This window comes from Juglans regia, chromosome 4, assembly GCF_001411555.2.
Source record: "Juglans regia cultivar Chandler chromosome 4, Walnut 2.0, whole genome shotgun sequence".
Classification (NCBI taxonomy): Eukaryota; Viridiplantae; Streptophyta; class Magnoliopsida; order Fagales; family Juglandaceae; genus Juglans; species Juglans regia.
This window is the reverse complement of record NC_049904.1, coordinates 25,293,775-25,315,394: the sequence shown is the minus strand read 5'-3', so window position 1 is coordinate 25,315,394 and position 21,620 is coordinate 25,293,775. Positions and strand designations below refer to the sequence as shown.

Sequence of the window (21,620 nt, the reverse complement as noted above, 5' to 3'; positions counted from 1 at the left end):
TTTATTTATTATTTATATAATAAATATTTAATAAAAGAAAAAAATAATAAAAATTAAAAATAATGTGGAGTGTAGAGGTTGTATGAATAGTAGGAGGTTGAGTAGATTTTTTGTAGAAAGAAAGTAGTGATCTTAGGTCAAAAAGAAGCGATAAGGACTGAAAGATAAGATGACGTGGAATGTGGGTGCCATACAGCGTCAATCACGGGTTCTGCTTTTCTATGTACCACGTGTCATCCACCAATCCTCACGCTTTCTTCACGCGGCCTTTTACTTTTGAGAATTATTTGGTAGAAAAATGTTAGAATATAGTTTTGGATGCGGAAATCTTGCATTTTTTTAAAAAAGAGAGTAAAATTTATTATTAAATAATTAATTTATATATATTTTTTATGTTTATATATATATTTTTTAAAAGGAGTGTGCTAAATTTATACGTAAATATTATTTCTCTATTTGGTAATCTATATTTTTTTCTTCTCTTTTTTAGCAAGTTAATTTCATTAAACAGGAAATGTGATATATGAGGAGGATGTGGAGTTTCCTAACAATCGCTCCAAAGTAATAGAAAAAAGTACAAAATAGTGATACATAAAGAGGAGGTGGGGTTTATTTGAGACCAATATCTTGATCTCTACCGCTGTCTTACAAAAAGACGCCGTCTTAAATAAAGATGGAAAATTGTTCACAAAAAAGCGAACAATAGAACTATTACTTTCGTTGGAAGCGATAAAGGTGGCAGGTATACTGTCACATTGTTTGGAGTGGATTTTTGGAGAGATCCATGATCCCTCTTATAAGATCACTAGTTAGGGAAAACTGTAATATAGAGTAGTCGAAATCCAAGTTGAGTCAGCGGCAACAGACCAACACAGGCGGTGTCTGCGCGTGGCTACCAAAGCCCTTCTGGTAAGCAGCTGTAACTAAAAAAACCGCACGGTTGTGGCTACGCGTGCCTCAAACTCGCCAAGCAAAAGCACATTCTTCTTTTGCAAGCATGAAGATCAGCGACCAGAGAGGCTTAACTGGCGTCGCATGTTGGTCGGAGGTTGTTGAAAGCCAATAGATCGAGGAGGATCGGCGCTAAGGAGAGAAAACTAGATGAAAAGTTAGGAAAAAAAGATAAATAACAAATTATATACATTGAAAAACCTCTAGGGCTGGCTAGGGGTGGTAGTGAAAACAAAGGATTGGTAAATTTCCGAGAGAAAGAGAACTAGGAGAGAAAAAGGGTGGTAATCTATCTATTTGGATTTCTTTCTTTCAAATAATTTACAAAAATAAAAAATACTCATTAAATATAGAATAAGTACATTTAAAAAAAATTAAAGTCAAAAAATCATTCTAAAAATTTGATAAGGAAACAAGAAGAATGGGCTAGGAGTGGTAATAAGAGATTCTAATGGGGATTTGTTATTAGTGCAAACAAGAGATTCATCACAAGTCCATTAATTGCATAATGCTATATTAAAAAAAAAAAAAACTTTACTCGTATTACACAAGCACACGCGGCTACTTAGTATAAATCCATATAATATTTTCATTATTATAAAATATCATATGATCGAGTTGATATAATATTTAGTAACTAAACTTTTTGTTTATTGAGTTTTTTTTTTTATAAAAAAATGTTACAATTATAAAAAAAAATATTTAACGTGAATCATGTTAAATCTATTTTATAAAAAAATAAATTTATATTAAACTACTGAATTTAGATTTATGAAATATTATTGGGATTAAAATTTTTCTGAATCAAGAGAAAAATTTAATCCAAAAATGATGTTTCGAGAAAATTAAGAAACAAGTTCTACTTTTATTTTTATTAAACAGTGACAGACAAAAGACAATTGGGAATACTGTAATTAAGCTTCTCTCTCTCTCTCTCTCTCTAATTCTTCATCATCATGATCGTGCTGTGAGTATCAAAGCCGGACGCTCGCCTCAATGCATTCGCGTCATCCTGATCTGTGCTGATTACCAACGGCACAAGTACTGGTTCGGCGCAGGACGCCTGGCTTTTCCCACTCTTTGTGTATTTTGGCGAATGCGCTGAGTCTTACAGGCAAACGCGTCCGCGTGGCTTGCTTTGGAGAGAGAAACGTGCAATAGGCATCTCATCTGGGCATCTCGTCTGGGCATCTCGACCGAGTTGGAGAAGAAAAAATGAGGGTGAGGAATTTGGTGGTGGTGCTGCTCTTCGTGACGGTAATTGCTCCGGTTGTGTTATACACCGACCGCCTGGCTACTTTCAAGACGTCTTCCTGTGAGTTTCTCTCCTCCGTCAACTCATTTCTTTGAAAGTAGAAATGGTTTGTTTTTTTCTTGTTTGGTGTGGGGGGGTTTGCTTCAGTTAATCTCTCTCTCTTTTCCATTTGGATTTTTTAAGATTAATACCGTTTTTGGTTTCTCAATTTCTTCAGCTACAGATGAATTTGCTGAAGATGTTACAACCATTGTAAGTGGAAAAAGAAAAAAAAAAAATCGTATTTTATTTTATTTTTTTCCCTTTCACTTTCGTTACTCAAATCTTAGTAACCCTTAATCAATCTCCGTGGTTTGGTCTTTGCTAGCAGGCTCTCAATGGCCATAACCAGCGTCTAAATGTGCTACCCCAGGTATATTTCTCGTGGGTACAAGAAAAATCTGTTCTTACCTTTTCTTCCCGGAGAATGGAGAGACATCCATAGGTATACTAAAGTTCAGATTTTTCGTGTTGAAAATTTGCCATTGTAGGAATCGTCTACAACCCTTAAAGAGCCGATTGGAATAGTCTATTCAGAGAACTCAACCAAATCTCTTCAAAATTCTGGTTCTTCTGCCCAACAACACTCCACAAACATTGCACTTTCAACTCAAGGTATTCATTTACCCCTTTTGTTTGTAATTATTAAATCCAATCTGTACAACTGGCATTATTTCACAATCTTCGTCGTCAGTAGTAATATTCTGGGTTCCATTTTTTACCACTTAGATTTGCATCTGGAATCGGGGGACCATAAATCTACTAGAGTATTATCTGCTACATCCGTTGAGGAAAATCAACATCATGATCAGTCTCGAAAGAACCCCATCAGGGAGGTCACTGATGCAACCAATGAAGAAAAGGAAATTGGAGAAGATACAATTGATGCTGATGACAAGGCTGACCAATTATCAGATAATGCTTCTCGAAACATGGTATTTGAAACCTGTCCGTTTACGCTTAACTTCCGTGTTGTGGGTTGGATTGTCAATGTTATGATTACTGATGCTTCTCATTTGTGGAAAAAGCCTTTGATAAGAATTATATAATGGGTTGTGTGTGCTGGGTTGCCTTCATGCTTCTGCTTGGGAATTAATTATATGTATGCTTTGCTGTTGCTTTTGATGTTTGTTTCTTTGGTTAATGAACATAAGATGAATTTGCTTTAAAAAAATGGTACTATAATGTTGAGTGCTATAGTTCGTTGCAATTTTAAGGGTCAGAATTTGGAAGTTCCACTTCACCCGTATGTCTCGTTGAAATAGAGGTTGCACTGTTTGACTTGATAATCATTTAGATCATTATCATCGCTGTTCATCATGCATAAAAAATAATAATAATAATTTTCACTAGGGCTTATTTTTTTTCCCCCTTTGCATTTTTTTGTGGTTGTGCCACCAGGAAACAAAGCGGGAGCAACAATCTACTGAAACCCCAAGCAAGATTAATAAGAAAGTACGCATAAAAATTGATGCTGGAAAACAAAAAGATCAAACAGCCATGCCAGATGCTCGGGTGCGGCAACTTAAAGATCAGCTCATTAGGGCCAAGGTTTATCTTTCCCTCCCAGCCACAAGAAATAATCCTCACTTTACAAGGGAGCTCAGAGGGCGGATAAAGGAAATTCAGCGAGCACTCGGGGATGCAAGCAAGGATTCAGAACTGGCAAGGAAGTAAGTTTTCCCTTTTAACTAATTAATATTGCTAGTGATCAAGTTTTCTCAAGTTTTCCTTCAAATTTATCTGAGCATGTGGTTTGTGTTTATCCAGTGCTTATGAAAAGTTAAAGGCAATGGAGCAAACATTGGCAAAAGGAAAGCAAATTAATGATGATTGTGCTGCTATAGCAAAGAAGCTGAGGGCTATGATCCACTCATCAGAGGAGCAGCTCCGGGTGCACAAAAAGCAGACTCTGTTCTTGACACAGTTAACAGCAAAAACGCTCCCTAAAGGTCTGCATTGCCTCCCATTGCGCCTTACAACTGAGTATTATACCTTAAGTTCTTCTCGACAGCACTTTCCAAATCAAGAGAAATTAGAAGACACCCACTTGTACCACTATGCATTGTTCTCCGATAATGTATTGGCAGCAGCGGTTGTTGTAAACTCAACTGTTACTCATGCTAAGGTAACTGTGTTCACTGTTGATATGCTTAATACTTCCTCTGCTTGCCATGAAGAATATCAAAGAAATTTTGTAGTGGCTCTTCTACGACTCCTATTTCTGCATCCTTCGTCCTATTCTTCTTGTCCTCCCACAAGAAAAAAAAAAAAGAATTAAATTTCTGCTATTGAATTCTTTGTATCTTTTGTTGATGTCTCAAATTTATTGCTTGAAATCTTGGCAGGACCCTTCAAAGCATGTTTTCCACATTGTCACTGACAGGCTCAATTATGCAGCAATGAGGATGTGGTTCCTGGTTAATCCACCTGGCGAAGCCACTGTCCAGGTTCAGAACATTGAAGAATTCACATGGTTAAATTCAAGCTATAGTCCGGTTCTCAAGCAGCTGGGTTCTCCCTCCATGATAGATTATTACTTCAGAGCTCATCGGGCCAATTCCGACGTGAATTTGAAGTACCGGAACCCAAAATACTTGTCTATTCTCAATCATATACGGTTTTACCTTCCAGAGATCTTCCCAAAGCTCAACAAAGTACTATTCTTGGATGACGATGTAGTTGTGCAGAAGGATCTCACTGCCCTCTGGTCCCTTGATTTGAAGGGGAATGTTAATGGTGCTGTAGAGACGTGTGGGGAGAGCTTCCATCGTTTTGATCGGTATCTAAACTTCTCAAATCCTCTTATCTCCAAGAATTTTGACCCGCATGCTTGTGGATGGGCATACGGAATGAATGTATTCGATTTGGAGGAATGGAAGAGGCAAAACATCACAGGGGTGTACCATTCTTGGCAGAAGCTGGTAATTTAATCTTCTTTTCTGTGGACAATGCTCTTACATGGTTGACAACTTGTAAAATGCATGTGAGATCTGAATTTAAGACACTAACTTAAAGCTTGAATATAAATCATTTCCATTGCTGTTAATGCATACACACGCGTTGGTAACATTTCCAACCTAACCCTACCATATGTGGATTGGCCTGCATAATTTTGTCTCCAAAACACCATTTAATTCGTTTACTTATCAAAAAAAAAAATTGTCTCCAAAACACTCTGTCCAGGCCAAAGGTAACACCTCTGACAATTTGTCTTGCTTAATTTGTTTCCGAGCCATCACCTTTATATCTATCTGAAACGAAACTGCCACCAACCATCTTAGGTTGCTGACTATACTACCGTTAAGAAATGCATATACACTTTCTAAATTCCATTGTCAGCAAACCATTCAACATATTTCAAAATCCGTACATTGGAAATATATGGTATATATGTGCATATTTTGACTTGAATTATTTTATCGTTTTCTCCAATTATAAGGCATTACCTTTTTTTTTTCCTTCCCTTCCCCAGAATCATGACAGACAGTTGTGGAAGTTGGGAACACTGCCGCCTGGTCTCATAACATTTTGGAAGCGCACATATCCGCTTAATCGCCACTGGCATGTGCTTGGCCTAGGTTACAATCCTAGTGTCAGCCAGAAGGAAATTGAGAGGGCAGCTGTCATACACTATAATGGCAACTTGAAACCATGGCTTGAGATAAGTATACCCAAGTATCGGAACTACTGGACAAGATATATTGATTATGACCATATATATTTGCGGGAGTGCAACATTAATCCATAAAAGTGGCCCTCATGGTATGTTGAATCATTTTGACAATACAAGCATATGATCAAGCAGCTCTCCTCAACAAAATCAATGTAGCCTTTCAATTTTACAGGTCTGCGTCCCCACTTTGTAGGCTGATTTTTTTTTCAATATTCTGAATTCAATTCTTTCTGTACGTTCTAATTTAATTTACTTTGTATTTATTTTTAAATATTGAGCTAGAAAAGAGTGGGAACCCTGATAATGTTTTCAGTTTTGGTCTCTTGGGTTACTTATCTGCAGACCTACAGGTGAATTTATAAATGAGTTGAAGCTAGATTTTTGGCTGTCATTAGAGTGTATCATCTTCTCGTGGTCATGTATATGAGATTCTACTAGGTTTGCAGTTGAACAGAATGCAGCATCTTGTTTGCTCTCTCTTTACACAAGGAATGATTGTTTATCCAATTTTTGGTCTTTGATTTCTTTGACATTTGTATTGTAAAAACAAGTCATTCAAATGCACCCGCCCGCCCTAGGATGTGGATGGATGGTCTACGTCACAACATTCATTGAATGTTTGGGATCAATCCTCTGCACGGCACTTGCGCGCACCTTTGACTTAACGAATACTCGAGTTAAAACTCAATGGTGCTTGTGAGAGACAAAGATGGCGGTGTTGCCGGAAAGACTGGCTCATACACGCGATGGGTAGAATCGAATCAAGAAGAGAGAGAAACAGAATGGAAGAAGTGAGGAGAAGAAGAATCAAGAAAATGAGAAAGGGTTCTGGAGATGTACAATCCTAATTGAAGAACATCATTTCGGTCTAAACATAGAAGCAATGTCATTTGGATTATATTAAAACATTCCTTAATCTTTTCTTATATAAAATAAGATTAATCCTAGAAACAGTCTTGGGTGTGTAAATTCTGTGCACTTTTTTTAAAAAAAAATTAATTTTTTTGCGCGTGTCAATAAGACCACACCAAACCGATCTAATCGAGTCTTTCGTTTTTGGGATCAATGTCTCACTAATTCTGAAGACCCACTCCATGTTTAGCCCAACCAAAGATCTATACGTTAAAGGGAAAGAAAAACCTTCCAAGAGGACAGCAAATGTCTTCCCAATAGAAACATTTCGTAACTACAGAATAGGGGAAGTACCTACTAAGACGAGAAAGTCGCTTCAAGAAGTAGAGTTGCTGATTGTTATCAATAGATTGGAAGGCGATATGGTTACAGTTCTTCCGGGTACAAGCGATATTGAGTACCGATTGCCTACGTGAGAGTTTTGTCAGATGGCTTTATTATATGGAAAAAAAGAAAGAAAGAAGAGGGAACCAACGCAGAGAATAGAAAGAGAGAACATCTTCAAAAGGAAAACAACACAGCCCGCATTCATCTCCCCCAAATCTCTTCCTCAATTCATTCATCTCTCCCAAATCTCTTCCTCAACGCAGGCATCTCCTTTGCGCGAGACGGCGACGGACTCCTTTGTGTCATTGGTCTCAGGTACTCCATCCCCATTATCGAAATGACTTCAATGCCTCTTCCTTCTATTTTTAGATTTTCTTCTATGCCTCTTCCTTCCCTTCCATTATTTTCAGATTTTCTCACCTGTTTCTGTTATGGCTTTCATACGTCTTGAATGAAAAATTAAAAAAGAAAAACTTGATATGATGGCTTTCTCCTCTTTCTGTGATGGCTTCCTCAAGTATGTTATTTTCAAGAATGTTGAATTTTGGATTATGCTATTTTGATTTTCTGTAAAAAAAAAAAAAAAAAAAAAAAATCAAAGTGACGGACATCGGCAGATATTGACAAAGGAACTGAAAGTTGTGGGCTTGCGTCTTAACAAGAGCCTTTCTCAAGTATGTTATTTTCAAGAATGTTTATGGAATATCTCTCTCTTACCGATAAAAAAAAAAAGAAAAAAAAAAAAGAGGATGTTTATGGAATATCAACATTCTCAAGAGTTTTTGTTTGCAGCTTTTCACCTGCATTGATTCTTCTCTTCGATTTGTTTGTCCATCTAGAGCTTTTTGTTTGTAAAAACACACAAACTTGCAAATGCAGTTCATATTGTTTTGAGTAACATTTGAGTAACATTATAAAAAAAAAAAAAGAAGCTATGCATATTGTTTTGTTTGTTCTGTACTGTCATTGTTCACGTTTTTTTCCCCCATGAACTCGAACATCAATTTTGAAGTTTTCTTGAGAAAAAGAAAAAGAAAACAAACATAATGTGAAAACAATATATTATAATTAAGCAAATAGTGGAGTCCAGATCATGGCACCCATCATCTAATTTCATAATTAAGGGACTTCGAAAAATCTCTTCAAGGTGTGTTGTTTTTTACAAGTATTATTTTATTTACATTTTATTTTACAGTCTCATCTTTCTTAGCATCCACATGGAACTTTCTGAGAATTTTAACATTCCTAAATTTTAGAAATTCACCATTAACCCAATGAATCTTCTAAAACCAAGCATAGATTATTGTTTCATCATCGCAAAATACTGAGGAAGTTTTTGCAGTGAGGTAATTGTTCTATTTTGCTCACAGGCGCAAGTTACGGCGAATGGAACACAAGCATAGAGCTTATTGTAGGAAGCTAAAGATTCAAACTTCTTGTATTAAAATCAAGAAGTCTATTGCTGTTGTTGTACTCTCAAACTACGGTTATTGTAATATGTAGCTACTGATGTAATGTGTAGATATTGTTGTTGTTCCTTATTGAACATTTTCTTGCTGGTAAAGAGTGTTAAAGTTTTGCCCTCATGTGAATAACAGTCCCATTGTTGAACTTAGCTTCTCGATCTCCTTATGAATAACATATTCTAGGTTCCCTTATTGTCTGTCATAGCCAATCTGGGTTTATGGGTACAAGTTTCTAAGTTCTTTTCTTTTCCCAAACTGGGTAGTTCCAAATACTAACTAGGAGATGCACAAGCAACTCAAAATTTATGTACAGTAAGACTTCCCAACAATATTTTTGTAGCAAATATCATTACTTAGATTATCTAGTACAAAAAGCATAGTTCCATTATCATACAACAAGTTTCTTAATCAATGCCAATAATTTGCTAAAGAGATAAGGATAACATAACAATCGGTCATGATCATTGTACTTATTTTTACAATAAATTTCCAATAGATTTCCACTAGCAAACAACTCAACTTACATAACCTAACAGTTCTTTAGATAACCTAACCCATCCATTACATAACCTGTTTGGTTGGTAGAGTTTTATTTACAAAAGCAAACCAACATTGGGAATTCACTTAGATCCTATTAAATAACACGAAATAACTATGGCAAATCCCCAATACACATGAAGTAGTGTGCGTGAACACTGCACTTCTACTTGTTTCATCAAAAGATCGATTTGATCGTTGTGGATAGCCAACTCCCTCTTCTCGATCTCATCATTTCTCTTGTGAAGCACCATCTCCCTCTTCTCGATCTCATCCTCTCTCTCAAATATTTGAATTAAACAAGTCATAGATGCACTTAATGCATTGCTATCTGCAGCTTGTGACACCAACAATACATGTTATTGAATTTTAAAAGATAAATAAAACTGAGAAAGAGTATAGTAATTATTGCAGAACAAGTGGGTTTAGTAGATGGGCTTCTCGGCTTGTAATTAGCGATAGATGGTACACAATGATTTTAAATCAAAAGATTAAAAACTAACTGGAATAAGAAACAGATAAACTCTCAAACTAATAGTGTGCTAGCAAAACAAGCACATCCAAAAATAAGTTATCAAACTAGAACGAAGCTGAAGATATAAAATAGATGCTGAAAATCGAATTTGTGTTAGCCTACAAGCAGAGCCTTCAAAATTAGATGCTGAAGTACCCGTGAAAATCGAACTTGTGTTAGCCTTCAAAGCAAGAAAACTTCTTAGATTGAGCACAAATGGACATTACTCGACTGCATACAGAGTTTTTCTAGAGAAAAAAGGGCATTGTCGTGGAGAAATAAAAACTCAACTTTATGACTTCCAATTGAATGATTGGAAGCAAACTCTAGTGACTAAGTTAAACTAAAACTACTAGAGCAATTTACCAGTGAACTAACTGTTTTTTTAGCTAGAATTTAACTAGAAAATCAAGTTTTCTTGTTTAGTTAGTCACTTTTCAAATGAAAAATTTCCTGGAATATAATGTCAATCGTCGTTATTCTTCTAATGCACATAATTCCAATGCACGTATTCTTATAACCCAACATATTCTTCAGCGCCTCAAAGCATGTGATGCACCGAACCAACCCCCTTGCTCTTTCAGGGAAACTTCCTTACTCTTTCAAAAACTTCTAGATCATGTGATGCACAAAACAAGATGAAAGAATGAAGAGAGGCAGGGAGAGATTGGACCAAAAATCGTCAGAATAAAATAAAAAGGAAGCAACCACAAATCCACAATGCAAACAACCAAAAAAACTAGAGAAGATTACCAGAGAAGAGAGAGGCCTCGTAGGGAAGGAAGAGGCGCAACAAAAAGAATGCAAAACTGTGTTCGAAATTTGTATTTAACTTCAGATCCCGTCCAAAACTATGCTCATTCAAGTAAAATCAAAATGATTCGTTTCATTAAGGCAGTCCATTTTCAACTTCTTGGTGCACTTCGGTGCGCAAATGCACAGTTAAGAGTTTTCCATATAACTATGCGAGGACTCGTGGAGAATCGTCCTCAAAACTCAAAAGACCCAAAGTCGCCTTAACATCTGGGGTTGAAAATAACTAGCTATTGCGTTACAAAAAATTCTTTTTTTTTTTTAGAAACGCTGGTGAGCGGTCAGGCTGTTAAGTTTAGAATAACAGCCCTCCAATCACACGGTGACACGTAGATAAAAACACAATAAACCTTTTAGACCTCACCACACAAAATCACAAGCTATTCACTTCACAGAATCGGGTTTCCATTTTCCAACTTCCACATTTCTTTTCTTCTCTTCGTCCACTTCCAGCCCACCTCTAGCTGCTCCACCAAGCCCGCCGCCCACTGACCAAGACTTGAGCACCACCGTCGGAACCGACCAAGGTTCCATCACCACCATCTAATTCCGACGCTGAAACGAGTTACCACTTCAGTAAAGAATCAGACCACCAAATTTCGGCCACAGATTTATATATATATTGATTTGTATTGGGTATTGATTTGTATGTAGATGGTAGAGAAGAGAGCTTGTGTATATGCTTCGATGAGATTCTGTATGAACATAGAAAAGCACAACTATGAGATTCAAAATGAGTCTTGAACTTTTGGGTTTGCTTTTTTTACGTATAAACAATTTAATGGATTTATCTCTATCTTGAAGAGGGTTAAACCAAAATTGGGGATGAAGAATTTTCCAAGTTTCTTCTTGTTTTTCCTTTCTAATCTTGGTTTTGGTGTTCTTTAATTAGGAAACCCACTGAGGTTGTCGTCTTTCAATAGATTCAAGAGCAAAAAGGGTCAATTCACGAGGAACACACAAACATTGGTTTGAACATTCGTCTCGGGACACCGCCACCGTCTGGATCACCACCACCATTTGGGTTAAGCGTCGTGCAAGATGGCAATGTTGAGATGTTGAGTCTGTGGGTTCCTCAGGAAGAAGTAGTAAGGGCAGGCGAATACAAGAGTGAGGAAGGTGTAATGAATTGAATGATCAGGTATCTGCAGATGTAAAAACTTCACAATAATTTGCCTACGTGTCGCACTATGATTGGAGGGCTGCCATCCTTTACTTAACAACAGACCGTTCCCCAGCTTTTTCTCTTCTTCTTTTTTTCCTGCATCGAGTTTATCGCCTCAACAAAGACCCACCGCCGCGACAACTTTGTTGATGCCATGATATATTAACATCTTTATGTATTTATCAGCCCACGAGATATTTCGTTGAGTTGGGGCTACCCTTATTTCTGGTCCTTAGTTTCTGCTGCCAATGCTCGTGTGCTGCAACCGAAGCTGCCTCATCAATCAGGGTTTGGGAACTAGGAAATTAAGGGGCTGCGAAGTGTGTAAATTACCATTGCCTAATCCTCACTCGCTCAGGGAACCCACATCTGAATCCCGTTTTCGTTGGAGAGAAGGAAACGAAGAGAAGCTGAGATTTCCAGAGTTGTGGGCAGCTCGTACGCGCTCTCTCTCTCTCTCTCTCTCTCTCTCTCTCTCTCTCACACACACACAATTATCAGAAAAAGGGTTTATGTTTGTTCGTAATCGTAATGTTGTACACTACGTGTTTGATGAAAAGCTTCATAGACTTAGGACCCAAGCATTGATAGCTAACATAGTAAAAAAAAAAAACAAAGTTTATTGATATATGGAGACATTGATGTCACCAACAGGTAGACAACAAACACGCGAGGTAGTAACCCAAACAAATGCTGTCCAAGCCGCTAGCTCTATCTTCTGCGTTATGGGATCCGTCTCAGAAGGGTGAACATACTAGTATTCTTCTTTCTTCGTTGTATTTCATATGTTTGTGTTTTTCCTGTTACACTGTTGCTGGCATGGGTGCAGTGTTTGGGAACAAGTGCCCCGGTTATATCATATATCTCCTCACAAATGCATATTGGTATGGCTACCACTTTGCAGGTGTTTTCCCGAGCATGATGGTATTCAAGAGGCCTCAAGTCTCAGCTCTGAGGTCATATACTAGAGGGTTTAAGGTTTATATTCTCTCTTTTATGCCTCTTTTCTTTGTTTAATTTTTATATGTAAATTATTCTAGAATTGACTCCAATAATATGCATAGAGGTCTCTCATGCATTTTTGGTTGCCTGTTTTCATGGTCTCAATGATTTAATGAAAATTATCTAGTTTACAATTTGTTAGTTTCTTTGTTGCGTTGAGGTGATATGCACATGTCAATGCTTGAGGTTTCTAAATGGAAGATGGTTAACGGTGATTGACGTATATCCTTCATCACTCTGGGGTTTATTTATAACAGCACAAATAGCTGAGCGTGCTTTAAATTGTCCTTCCACTCAATGTGTTAAAGCATTCACATATTTGTGAGTTTTAGTTCTCAAATAGTTGTACTGAATGCTCTAACTACGTTTCCATTCTAATTGTAGTCTGGGCATGAGCGCCTTCATAAAGGTCGTCCCATAATGTTGGGAACCCTCCTTTATGCCAATCAGGGACCCAAAAAAGATGTAACTACCAGGAAACAAGAAGCATATCCTCAAAATGTGGATCTTCCACCAATACTACCTAAGAAAAAGAAGAAACCCTTTCCCATTCCCATTAAGAAGCTCAAGCAGGCTGCAAGAGAAGACAAAAAACGTGCTGAAATGAATATAGAGAAACCCCTCGATCCTCCGAAAAATGGTTTACTTGTTCCCGACCTGGTCCCTATTGCTTATGAAGTATTAGATGCCTGGAAAGTTTTGATTAAAGGCGTGGCACAGCTCTTGCACATTATTCCTGTGTATGCTTGCAGGTAATATAAAAAAAATTTCTTTTTGTATGTTTAGTATTTGCAATACAATTGCACCAATTAAAAAAAAAATATTGCAATTGTATTTTTCAGTACTTCTGTAATGCAGCTTCTTAGTAATGTTTGAGATTTTGAGGCCATTACTTTCCACATCTGTCACATTCCCCACCGTGTCCCTCACATCCTAATTATTTATATTAGCAAAGTTTATACCAAGTTAGTGTAGGTTGGGATTAAATTTGTTTTAGCTCTCCTGCAGCGAGTGTTCTGAAGTTTATGTGGCCCAGACTGGTCACCACATTCAAAACTGCCACGGTCGCGCCAGTTCATCTCGTCGAAGCTTCCACTCGTGGGTCAAAGGCTCCATTACTGATGTGATTGTCCCCATCGAGTCATATCATCTCTATGACCCTTTTGGTCGGCGCATTAAGCATGATACTCGATTTGAATATGACAGGATTCCAGCTGTTGTAGAGCTATGCATCCAAGCAGGTGTTGAAATACCAGAGTACCCTTCACGCCGAAGAATCAGACCCGTTCGAATGATTGGGAAGAAAGTGATTGAACGAGGTGGGTTTGTTCGGGAGCCTAAGCCATGGTGTTCTACAAATTCATCTTCTCTTGTTGATCTCGATACATATGGGGCATATGGACGGTTTCCACCTCCACCATCATCAGATGTAGCAAGGATTGCACACGAGACAATGGATGCATATGAAATTGTCAGATGGGGTGTGGAGAAGTTGATGAGGAAATACACTGTGAAGGCATGTGGGTATTGTTCAGAGGTTCATGTGGGTCCTTGGGGTCACAATGTTAAGCTGTGTGGGGAGTTCAAGCACCAATGGAGAGATGGAAAGCATGGTTGGCAGGATGCGACAGTAGATGAAGTTTTCCCTGCAAATTATGTGTGGCATGTTCAAGACCCAAAGGGGCCTCCTTTGAGGGGTGCACTCAGGAGGTTTTATGGCAAGGCTCCTGCTGTGGTCGAGGTGTGCATGCAGGCAGGTGCACAAATCCCTGTAAAATACAAGCCCATGATGAGGCTTGACATTGTAGTCCCTGAGAGTGAGGAGGCACGCTTAGTTGCCTAATGCAGTCTATGGTGGTAATTTGGGATGATGAGTGTAATCAGTCCATGAAAATGATACCATCTTTCCAAAGACTCAAAAGTATAGTCAGGTAATAGCATGTCAGGATGATCATCCCATTTTAATTCTTGACAGTCTCGTACTGTATATAAGCACACTCAATTGAGTAACAATTATGTTTGAATATTAGAAAAGAAAATATACACAGTAAATAATTTAATGAGTGGAGGGGCAGATTATAGATTCGATCTCCTGGTTATTTTTTCCTTTTTTTTTCCTTCTTTTTGAAAAAACGAAAGAAAATCGCTTGTCCTTGCCTTTTTATTTAATGAGTGACAAACATAAGATTGGTTGGGATTGTCCTTGCCTTTTGCATAGGTGTTCCATGCCAACCCTGCACTCATAGTTGAGGTCTTTAATGATATGCCCCACCAGAACGTGTATTCAGGAAGGCTTGCTTGCAAGGCATTTCTGTGATGGAATGCCTAATAGAGATCTTATCAATGATTACAGCTTAAAATTGATGAAGGCCTCGTGTCTGTCTGAAGGTTTTCGTGGGTTTGCATGAATTTGATGACAATTTTCTTGAAAGAGGTTCTTACCATTTTTTTTTAAGGCATATAAATTTACACACAGAAAAAAGAACTGTCAATTCGAAAGATGGTAAAGGTAGAAGATACGGGGGATGCTTCCTAAAAGGACAATTTTACAAGATTATGTGCTATATAACTTTGGTGTGGACCAGCAGTATTGTTTGCTCAGCATCTTGTATTTTAAATTTTTAAGCATTTGGATTCCTCATAATTATTGTCTTTTAAGTGTTAACCTATAGTAAGACTAAGGTCTCGTTTGGATTCAGAAAGTATCTCATCTCATCATTACAATTTTTTCAAATTCTCACACAAAATATAATAAACAATTCAACTTTTTCAAATTTCAATTAATTTTTTCAAATCTCAAAACAATAATAATATTAAAAAATAATATTCTAACAATATCTTTTTTAACTTTTATTTTTCATTTAAAATCATCTTATCTCATCTCTGAATCCAAACTAGCCATAGAGATAAATGACTCTATTGTGCTTTGTGTTTTGTTTTTTTTTGTTTCTCAATCAAGTTAAATGATGAAGGTATTGGGTTCATCAACAAGTCATGAGAGAGAATAATGCGTTTGAATGTTGAGATGAGTTGAGTTGTGAATATTAATATTTTGTAGGTCCTATTGATATGGGTTTAACTTTTTTAGATGAATTTAACTTTTTATGTTGAAATGTATGAAATAGATTGAAATGAATTTAACTTTTTTATGTGAAATTAAAAAAATTGTGAGTCTCATTAATTATTGTTTTGAGATGAGTTAAGTTTGGTTCAATATTAAACACATCTTAACTTAAAAAAAACTAAATCCATCTCAATGAAATCGATAAAATGCTACTATTCACAACTCAACTCAACTCAACGTCTAAACGTAGCCAAGTTAACATTTAGGTCTCAATACACAAACTTCCCTCAAACTATCATGCAATTCAAACTTTCGATTTGGTTTTGGGCCAAATTATTAGAAAATTGCAATGTTTCCCTTTTCTTCCTTTTAAAAGATAAAATTACCCTAAAAATTCTCAAAGCATACAAAATACCGCTCTAATCTTTTTTAAAAGTGAAATACAGAAAAAAGAAAAAAAATTTAAAACGCATAAAAATTAGAAAAAACTGAAAACAAATAAAGTAATTAAAAAAAGGAGAAAACAAGTATGTAAAACAGAAAAAATGAACTCATAAAATAAAAAGGATAAAAAAAAATGAGTAGGGCACAAGATTTTTTACAAGATTGATATAAATAAGATAATTTTGACATTGTTCATATAAAAAAAGAAAAAGGAAATGCTTTGGGAGGTCTACACTCGTAGCCGTTAAGCATAATAGAAAGAAAGAACCAAAGTAAAACGTTGACGACCAGTCAAAATGCTATATCCCAAGGAAATTATACATCTGAATTATATGCTATACCGAGGGCTGCACCCATTAACTCCTTGGTTAATTTTTTCTGGCTGTAAAGAGTTCCAGCCCAAACATCATGAGACCTCTCTCTTTTTTTTTTTTCTTTTTTTTTTTGTGATTGTGGTTACATTAAATTTTAATAAAAATACTTTACTTACAGAGATTATACAAAACTAAATTTATAAACTGATGTGATTCGGTATAGTATATCAGATTGTAAAATTACATTAATTATAAAGTAGATCTAACAAATTCTATGAAGTCACGTTAGTTTGTAAGTATACTTTGTGTAATCTTTTTATATTTATAACAATTCTCTTAAGATTAAGTTTTTTTTATTAAAATTTAATCTGATTGCCCAATAAACATGGTCAAATTATCATAAAAATCGCAAAGCTTGACCAATCCATAAATAATGATTCATTGATCAGATAAATACAAAATGAAGATGATTTGGTTTGGAACAAAAAGATATAACAACAGTAGCCGAGAATAAAAGAAAGAGGTATGATCCTCTTCATCTTAAATTCTGTCATTCCCAGTTACTCAAAGTTATGATGTGGCAGATTTCAAGTGGATGTCATTTAAGTTGTTAATAGGAGAAGTGAAACCACGTAAATATGAATATGATCCGTCGCTAGGATATGGCAGTTTAACACGAAGTCTATATATACTTATAATTTTATTTATAATATTTATTTTGTTAGTTTTTTTTTTTAATTTTTAATTTCATGATTTTTATCATATCAATAATTGACATGTGGAGAGTAAATTTTTCTTTTAAACAGACTGTATTCAATAACTAATACATACAGGAAAAAACATAAATTATAAGCTAATTACTCACGGTTGGAACTCTACCAGTACACAAATTCCCTTGTGACTAGTATGGTCTTAACTTCTAAAATTCTCTACAAACAAACCTTTTGAGAGACCACACTCTGTCTAAAGATGACTTTCACTCTATGGACGAAATGTCAAAGAGATTATTTCTTTTTTATTATTAACCTAAAACAAAGGAAATAACAGAAAACGTAAATGATACAAGAAAAAATAGCAAAATACAGCTTGGAAGGTTGTATATCCGCATTTTCAACATTAGAGGAAATACAAAAAAAAAAAACATAGGGACTGTGGTAGAGCTTGAGAGACATGCCCCATCTTGGAAATACAGCAAATAGTCGAGTCTGAAGAAATCGATGACCCTGGTCCCAGAAATGCCACGTGTGGCGGCAGTAGAGCTCCCCTTGCAATGGCGTGTAGATGTCATGCGCACACTTTGGATCGCACGTGTAGCTCATGCGCTACTCCATTTGACGAGATTTTTTGGCCGTCTGAAGAATTAGCACCATGAGAATCTTGCGGTGGGGTGAGTGGTGGTCACCGGACTCCAAAGAACAATAGATTGGTATTTCATCCTATTTTAAAAAAAAAAATACACAAAATCAGAAAAATTAAAAGAAAAAAACTAGGGAGAAGAGGGAGGAGGGAGGGAGGGAGGAGCCGAAGCTCCAACCCCCCCTCCTCTGGTCTGGGTTTTTATAGAGAGGCTGCTATCAAATTTTTCTTTAACATTTTATTACTCTAAATGAAAGTTAGAAATATAATAAATAAATAAGCTCAACATTATGGATTTGACTGGGTCAAAAATATGCTATAAATATAGAATTTATAAGCATTGAGCAGTCAAACATATATTTGATTTAGCAGAGAAAAGAAAAAGGCAGGGCAGAAGAAAATAACACTCATACATATGTCGCCTTTGTAGGCTATCTATTTGTAGCAGAAACCAGCAAAGCAGTCATGTAAGCTTTATACTTTTCATTCTTTTGATGTGAAGAAGAGGATCGTTGAAAGCTTTCCCATATGTCAGTCATCAAAAGAGAGATTCCCCCAAGGCCTCAATACTGTCAATAGTATCCTTTAATGCATTCGGCATTTTCTAGTTTCTACGACTTTTTAGTTTGAATCCTGTTTGAGTTTTCTTAGGCAGAAGAGGGGACCAGAAACAAATATAATTTCTCCACAAGGCATGATAATTAGCCATTGACAGATTGTATTAACCACATGGTGATTTAAAACAAGCAATACTTTCTCTTTTATCTTAAATTTTATCGTCTTCAATCAGTCGTTTCTACTGTCGAAATGGTCACGTTTGGATAGTGAATTGAGATGAGATAAGATGGTTTTAGATGAGTTGAATAAAATATTATTTTTTTAATATTATTATTGTTTTGAGATTTAAAAAAGTTGAATTATTTGTTATATTTTGTGTGAGAATTTGAAAAAATTGTAATGATGAGATGAGATTAGATGAGTTGAGATTACTTTTCAATCCAAACGGGGCCGAATATCTCTTACTAGAAACTCTTAAAACCAGAGATTTTTTAGCAGATATAATTCAAATAATTCTGATAATGCTTGTCCTGGTTCCACTGGTGGGGACAACATGTTGAGAAAACTTTCTGCAGAAAATGAGAGTTGGATATGAGTTGATAGAGAGTAGATACTGGAAAAGGGAGCTGGATTTGTGTGATGTGTCTTGAAGAAATGACATATTGTATGCTGAGAGTACTCAGTACATGTTTAAATCTCTTAAGCATAGTTCCAATTCATTTAATCAAGGTTCAATAATTTCAGGAGTTGTCCCATTTGCTAGTCTTGTATATCTGATCTCTTCTTCTAATCAAGTGGTTAGAAGAAAGAATGCTTATACTGTCGCCTTGAAAATTGCTTTAACTAATGTAGTCAGGTAAGGTAGAGTTATCAGAGAGTAACTTGAGGTCCCCCAGAACACACACATCAAGCCCTCAACAAAGGACAAACTTCTCTTTCAAATAGAGAGAGAGAGAGAGCAATGCTTTGAGCCCAGAAAGCATCAATCAGCAGCTACTAATATCAGTGTACCACCACATAATCTCACTGATCTTGTTTGGATAATCTGTCAAGTCAATTGGATAATCCTCAAAACTGTAAAAGATTTTATACTTTGCATCTCTTTCAAATAGAGAGAGAGAGAGCAATGCTTTGAGCCCAGAAAGCATCGATTCAGCAGCTACTAATATCAGTCTACCACCACATAATCCCACTGATCTTGTTTGGATAATCTGTCAAGTCAATTGGATAATCCTCAAAACTGTAAAAGATTTTATACTTTGCATCTTAAACTATCAAAACTGACATATTAAAAAAAGTGTTTTGCTATGTATTAGCCATTATTTACTCTCAAACCCCACGTCTGACAGTTTTTTTTTATAGGATGTGAGGTGTATACAGTGAATAGTAGCTAATGAAAAGAATTATTCTTAAAAAAAATAACACTTTGCACCTTATTTATGACTATTGAAGTAAATGATGTATCACAATCTTGACCATCAGACCTGAATAGAGGATGCAAAGTGTTAGGCTTCGTTTGAATATTGAGCTGAGTTCAGTTATTTATGAATAGTAGTGAGTTGAGTAGTGGATGGAGTTATGTGTGGCTCATATAAACTGAGTTTAAAGTGTGTTTAGATGTTAAAATGAGTTTAATACTTTTTATAAAAAATTGAAAAAGGTTGTGGGTCTCACATATAAATATGTATTAAGTTGAAAAAGATTGCGGATCTCACGTGTAAGGAAGTTTTGAGTTGAGATGAATTTAATAATTTAAAAATTGAATATTTAAATATTAAATTCAACTTAAAATTAGACTAAACTCAATTGAGTTTTATAACCAAATGAAGCCTAATTTTAAGTAGCCTTGGCGCAACGGGTGGAAGAAAAGTAATTTTGGCGCCAAGCAACACCCAGCCACTTTGCTTTCATATGGCATTGAATGGTATGTCCTAAGCTTGAAAAGGCCAAAGGGCACATGCCATTATGAATGTGTGATTTTGTTGAAAACTTCGAAATTCAAATCTAACGGTCTCTTTCCCCCACCGCTTTACTTTGTACTACTTTTTCTGTTTCTGTATGCCCAACCGCGTTTTTTGAACTCTAACGCCGACCACAGAGAACTGAGGTTTTCTCCGACAAAATACTTTTAAAAAAAAAATTATTAATTTTTAAATGAATAAAAATGCTACAGGTTTTATAAAATTAAACTCACAAATTCACGTAATTTCACGTGATACGTTAGATCTACGTTATAATAAAAGTAATTTTATAATTTGACATACTACATCAAGTCACATAAATTTATAAATTTATTTTTAATCTTAAATTTGTAATGTTAATCATTCATACTGATATGTCACAATTTAATTTATGCCATAGAAAATGCATGGTTGATAGATGAACTAGGTGGCAGGGAAACTGTTGGTTTGGTGGTCCCCTAGAAAACTCAAACAAAAATAGTGTATTGTTTGAGTGAGAACCATCTTTTTTTTTTCTTTCCTTGCTCTCTAGTCTCTTCCCTAAAGTTCCATCAATTCAAAATTCCATTTTTATTATATCTAAATGTAATAAAAATGGAATTTTTATTCCATTGCCAGCATTGTATTCTTCCATGCAATCTTTACTTTTTGACTCTACTTGATTTACTTACTATTTAACAAGAAAAAAAAAAAAAAAGGTCCCAGTGCAAAATTAAGTAATATGATTAGGGTTAAAGGTGTAGATACAGCAACCCAAGAAGCAAAGAGCTGAAAGTTGCAGAGAGCTTTCATAAATAAATGAGAGATTAGTTTTAAGAGTAATGATATTTGTAGTCGTGAATGTATAAGTGTCGTACAGTCGTTTTGAAAAAAAGTGAATAAATATGAGATTCATATGAAAAGAAATTAATTTTTTAATAGTAGACCACATTTTTTTTCAAAATAATTGTACGATATTTATGTATTTTATAACTGTATATAACATTACTCTAATTCTAAAGTGAGAGACAGTCCATAACCAATCTTTTAGATGGAGAGAGAGAGAGAAGTGAAAAGAAAAAGTGCGAAGAGAGAATATAAATGCCAAATGGTAGAAACAAGAGAGAGGGAGTAAAAAAAGTATAGAAAAAGGTCATCCCAAGACATTTATTGATGGGGAAATATACATACATACATGGTCAGTGACAGTGTTCAGGGGAAAAAATAAAGAAAGTAATGTGGTCAAGGACTTTACCCAAGCTGTGTGAGTATATATATATATTGGTG

At 35.7% G+C, this 21,620-nt stretch overlaps 2 protein-coding genes across 7 annotated transcripts; both read left to right on the top strand.

Annotated features, from left to right (window-relative positions):
• The first annotated feature begins 1,841 nt into the window (after nucleotides 1-1,841).
• On the top strand, nucleotides 1,842-6,803 carry LOC108985118 (probable galacturonosyltransferase 4). 2 transcript variants are annotated; one of them, XM_018957289.2, is made up of 9 exons: nucleotides 1,842-2,266; nucleotides 2,424-2,458; nucleotides 2,574-2,618; nucleotides 2,737-2,860; nucleotides 2,975-3,180; nucleotides 3,647-3,918; nucleotides 4,016-4,373; nucleotides 4,594-5,169; nucleotides 5,721-6,803. In XM_018957289.2, the coding sequence occupies exons 1-9, from the start codon at nucleotides 2,167-2,169 to the stop codon at nucleotides 5,994-5,996; spliced, it is 1,992 nt and encodes a 663-aa protein (XP_018812834.2). In that variant the 5' UTR covers nucleotides 1,842-2,166; the 3' UTR covers nucleotides 5,997-6,803. The 2 variants fall into 2 exon arrangements, with proteins under 2 accessions (XP_018812834.2, XP_018812835.2); XM_018957290.2 differs by having other exon boundaries at nucleotides 1,861-2,266; nucleotides 2,577-2,618; nucleotides 5,721-6,802.
• A 4,087-nt stretch (nucleotides 6,804-10,890) lies between these two features.
• LOC108985119 (APO protein 1, chloroplastic-like) lies at nucleotides 10,891-14,743 on the top strand. Of its 5 annotated transcripts, none has more exons than XM_035689353.1 (6): nucleotides 10,891-11,066; nucleotides 11,383-12,093; nucleotides 12,310-12,412; nucleotides 12,560-12,633; nucleotides 13,042-13,409; nucleotides 13,666-14,743. In XM_035689353.1, exons 3-6 carry the CDS (start codon nucleotides 12,346-12,348, stop codon nucleotides 14,498-14,500), a joined length of 1,344 nt encoding a protein of 447 aa, XP_035545246.1. In that variant the 5' UTR covers nucleotides 10,891-11,066; nucleotides 11,383-12,093; nucleotides 12,310-12,345; the 3' UTR covers nucleotides 14,501-14,743. The 5 variants fall into 5 exon arrangements, with proteins under 5 accessions (XP_035545246.1, XP_018812836.1, XP_035545245.1 ...); XM_018957291.2 differs by having other exon boundaries at nucleotides 10,891-11,187; XM_035689352.1 differs by having other exon boundaries at nucleotides 10,891-11,631; nucleotides 11,842-12,093.
• The last annotated feature ends 6,877 nt before the right edge of the window (nucleotides 14,744-21,620 follow it).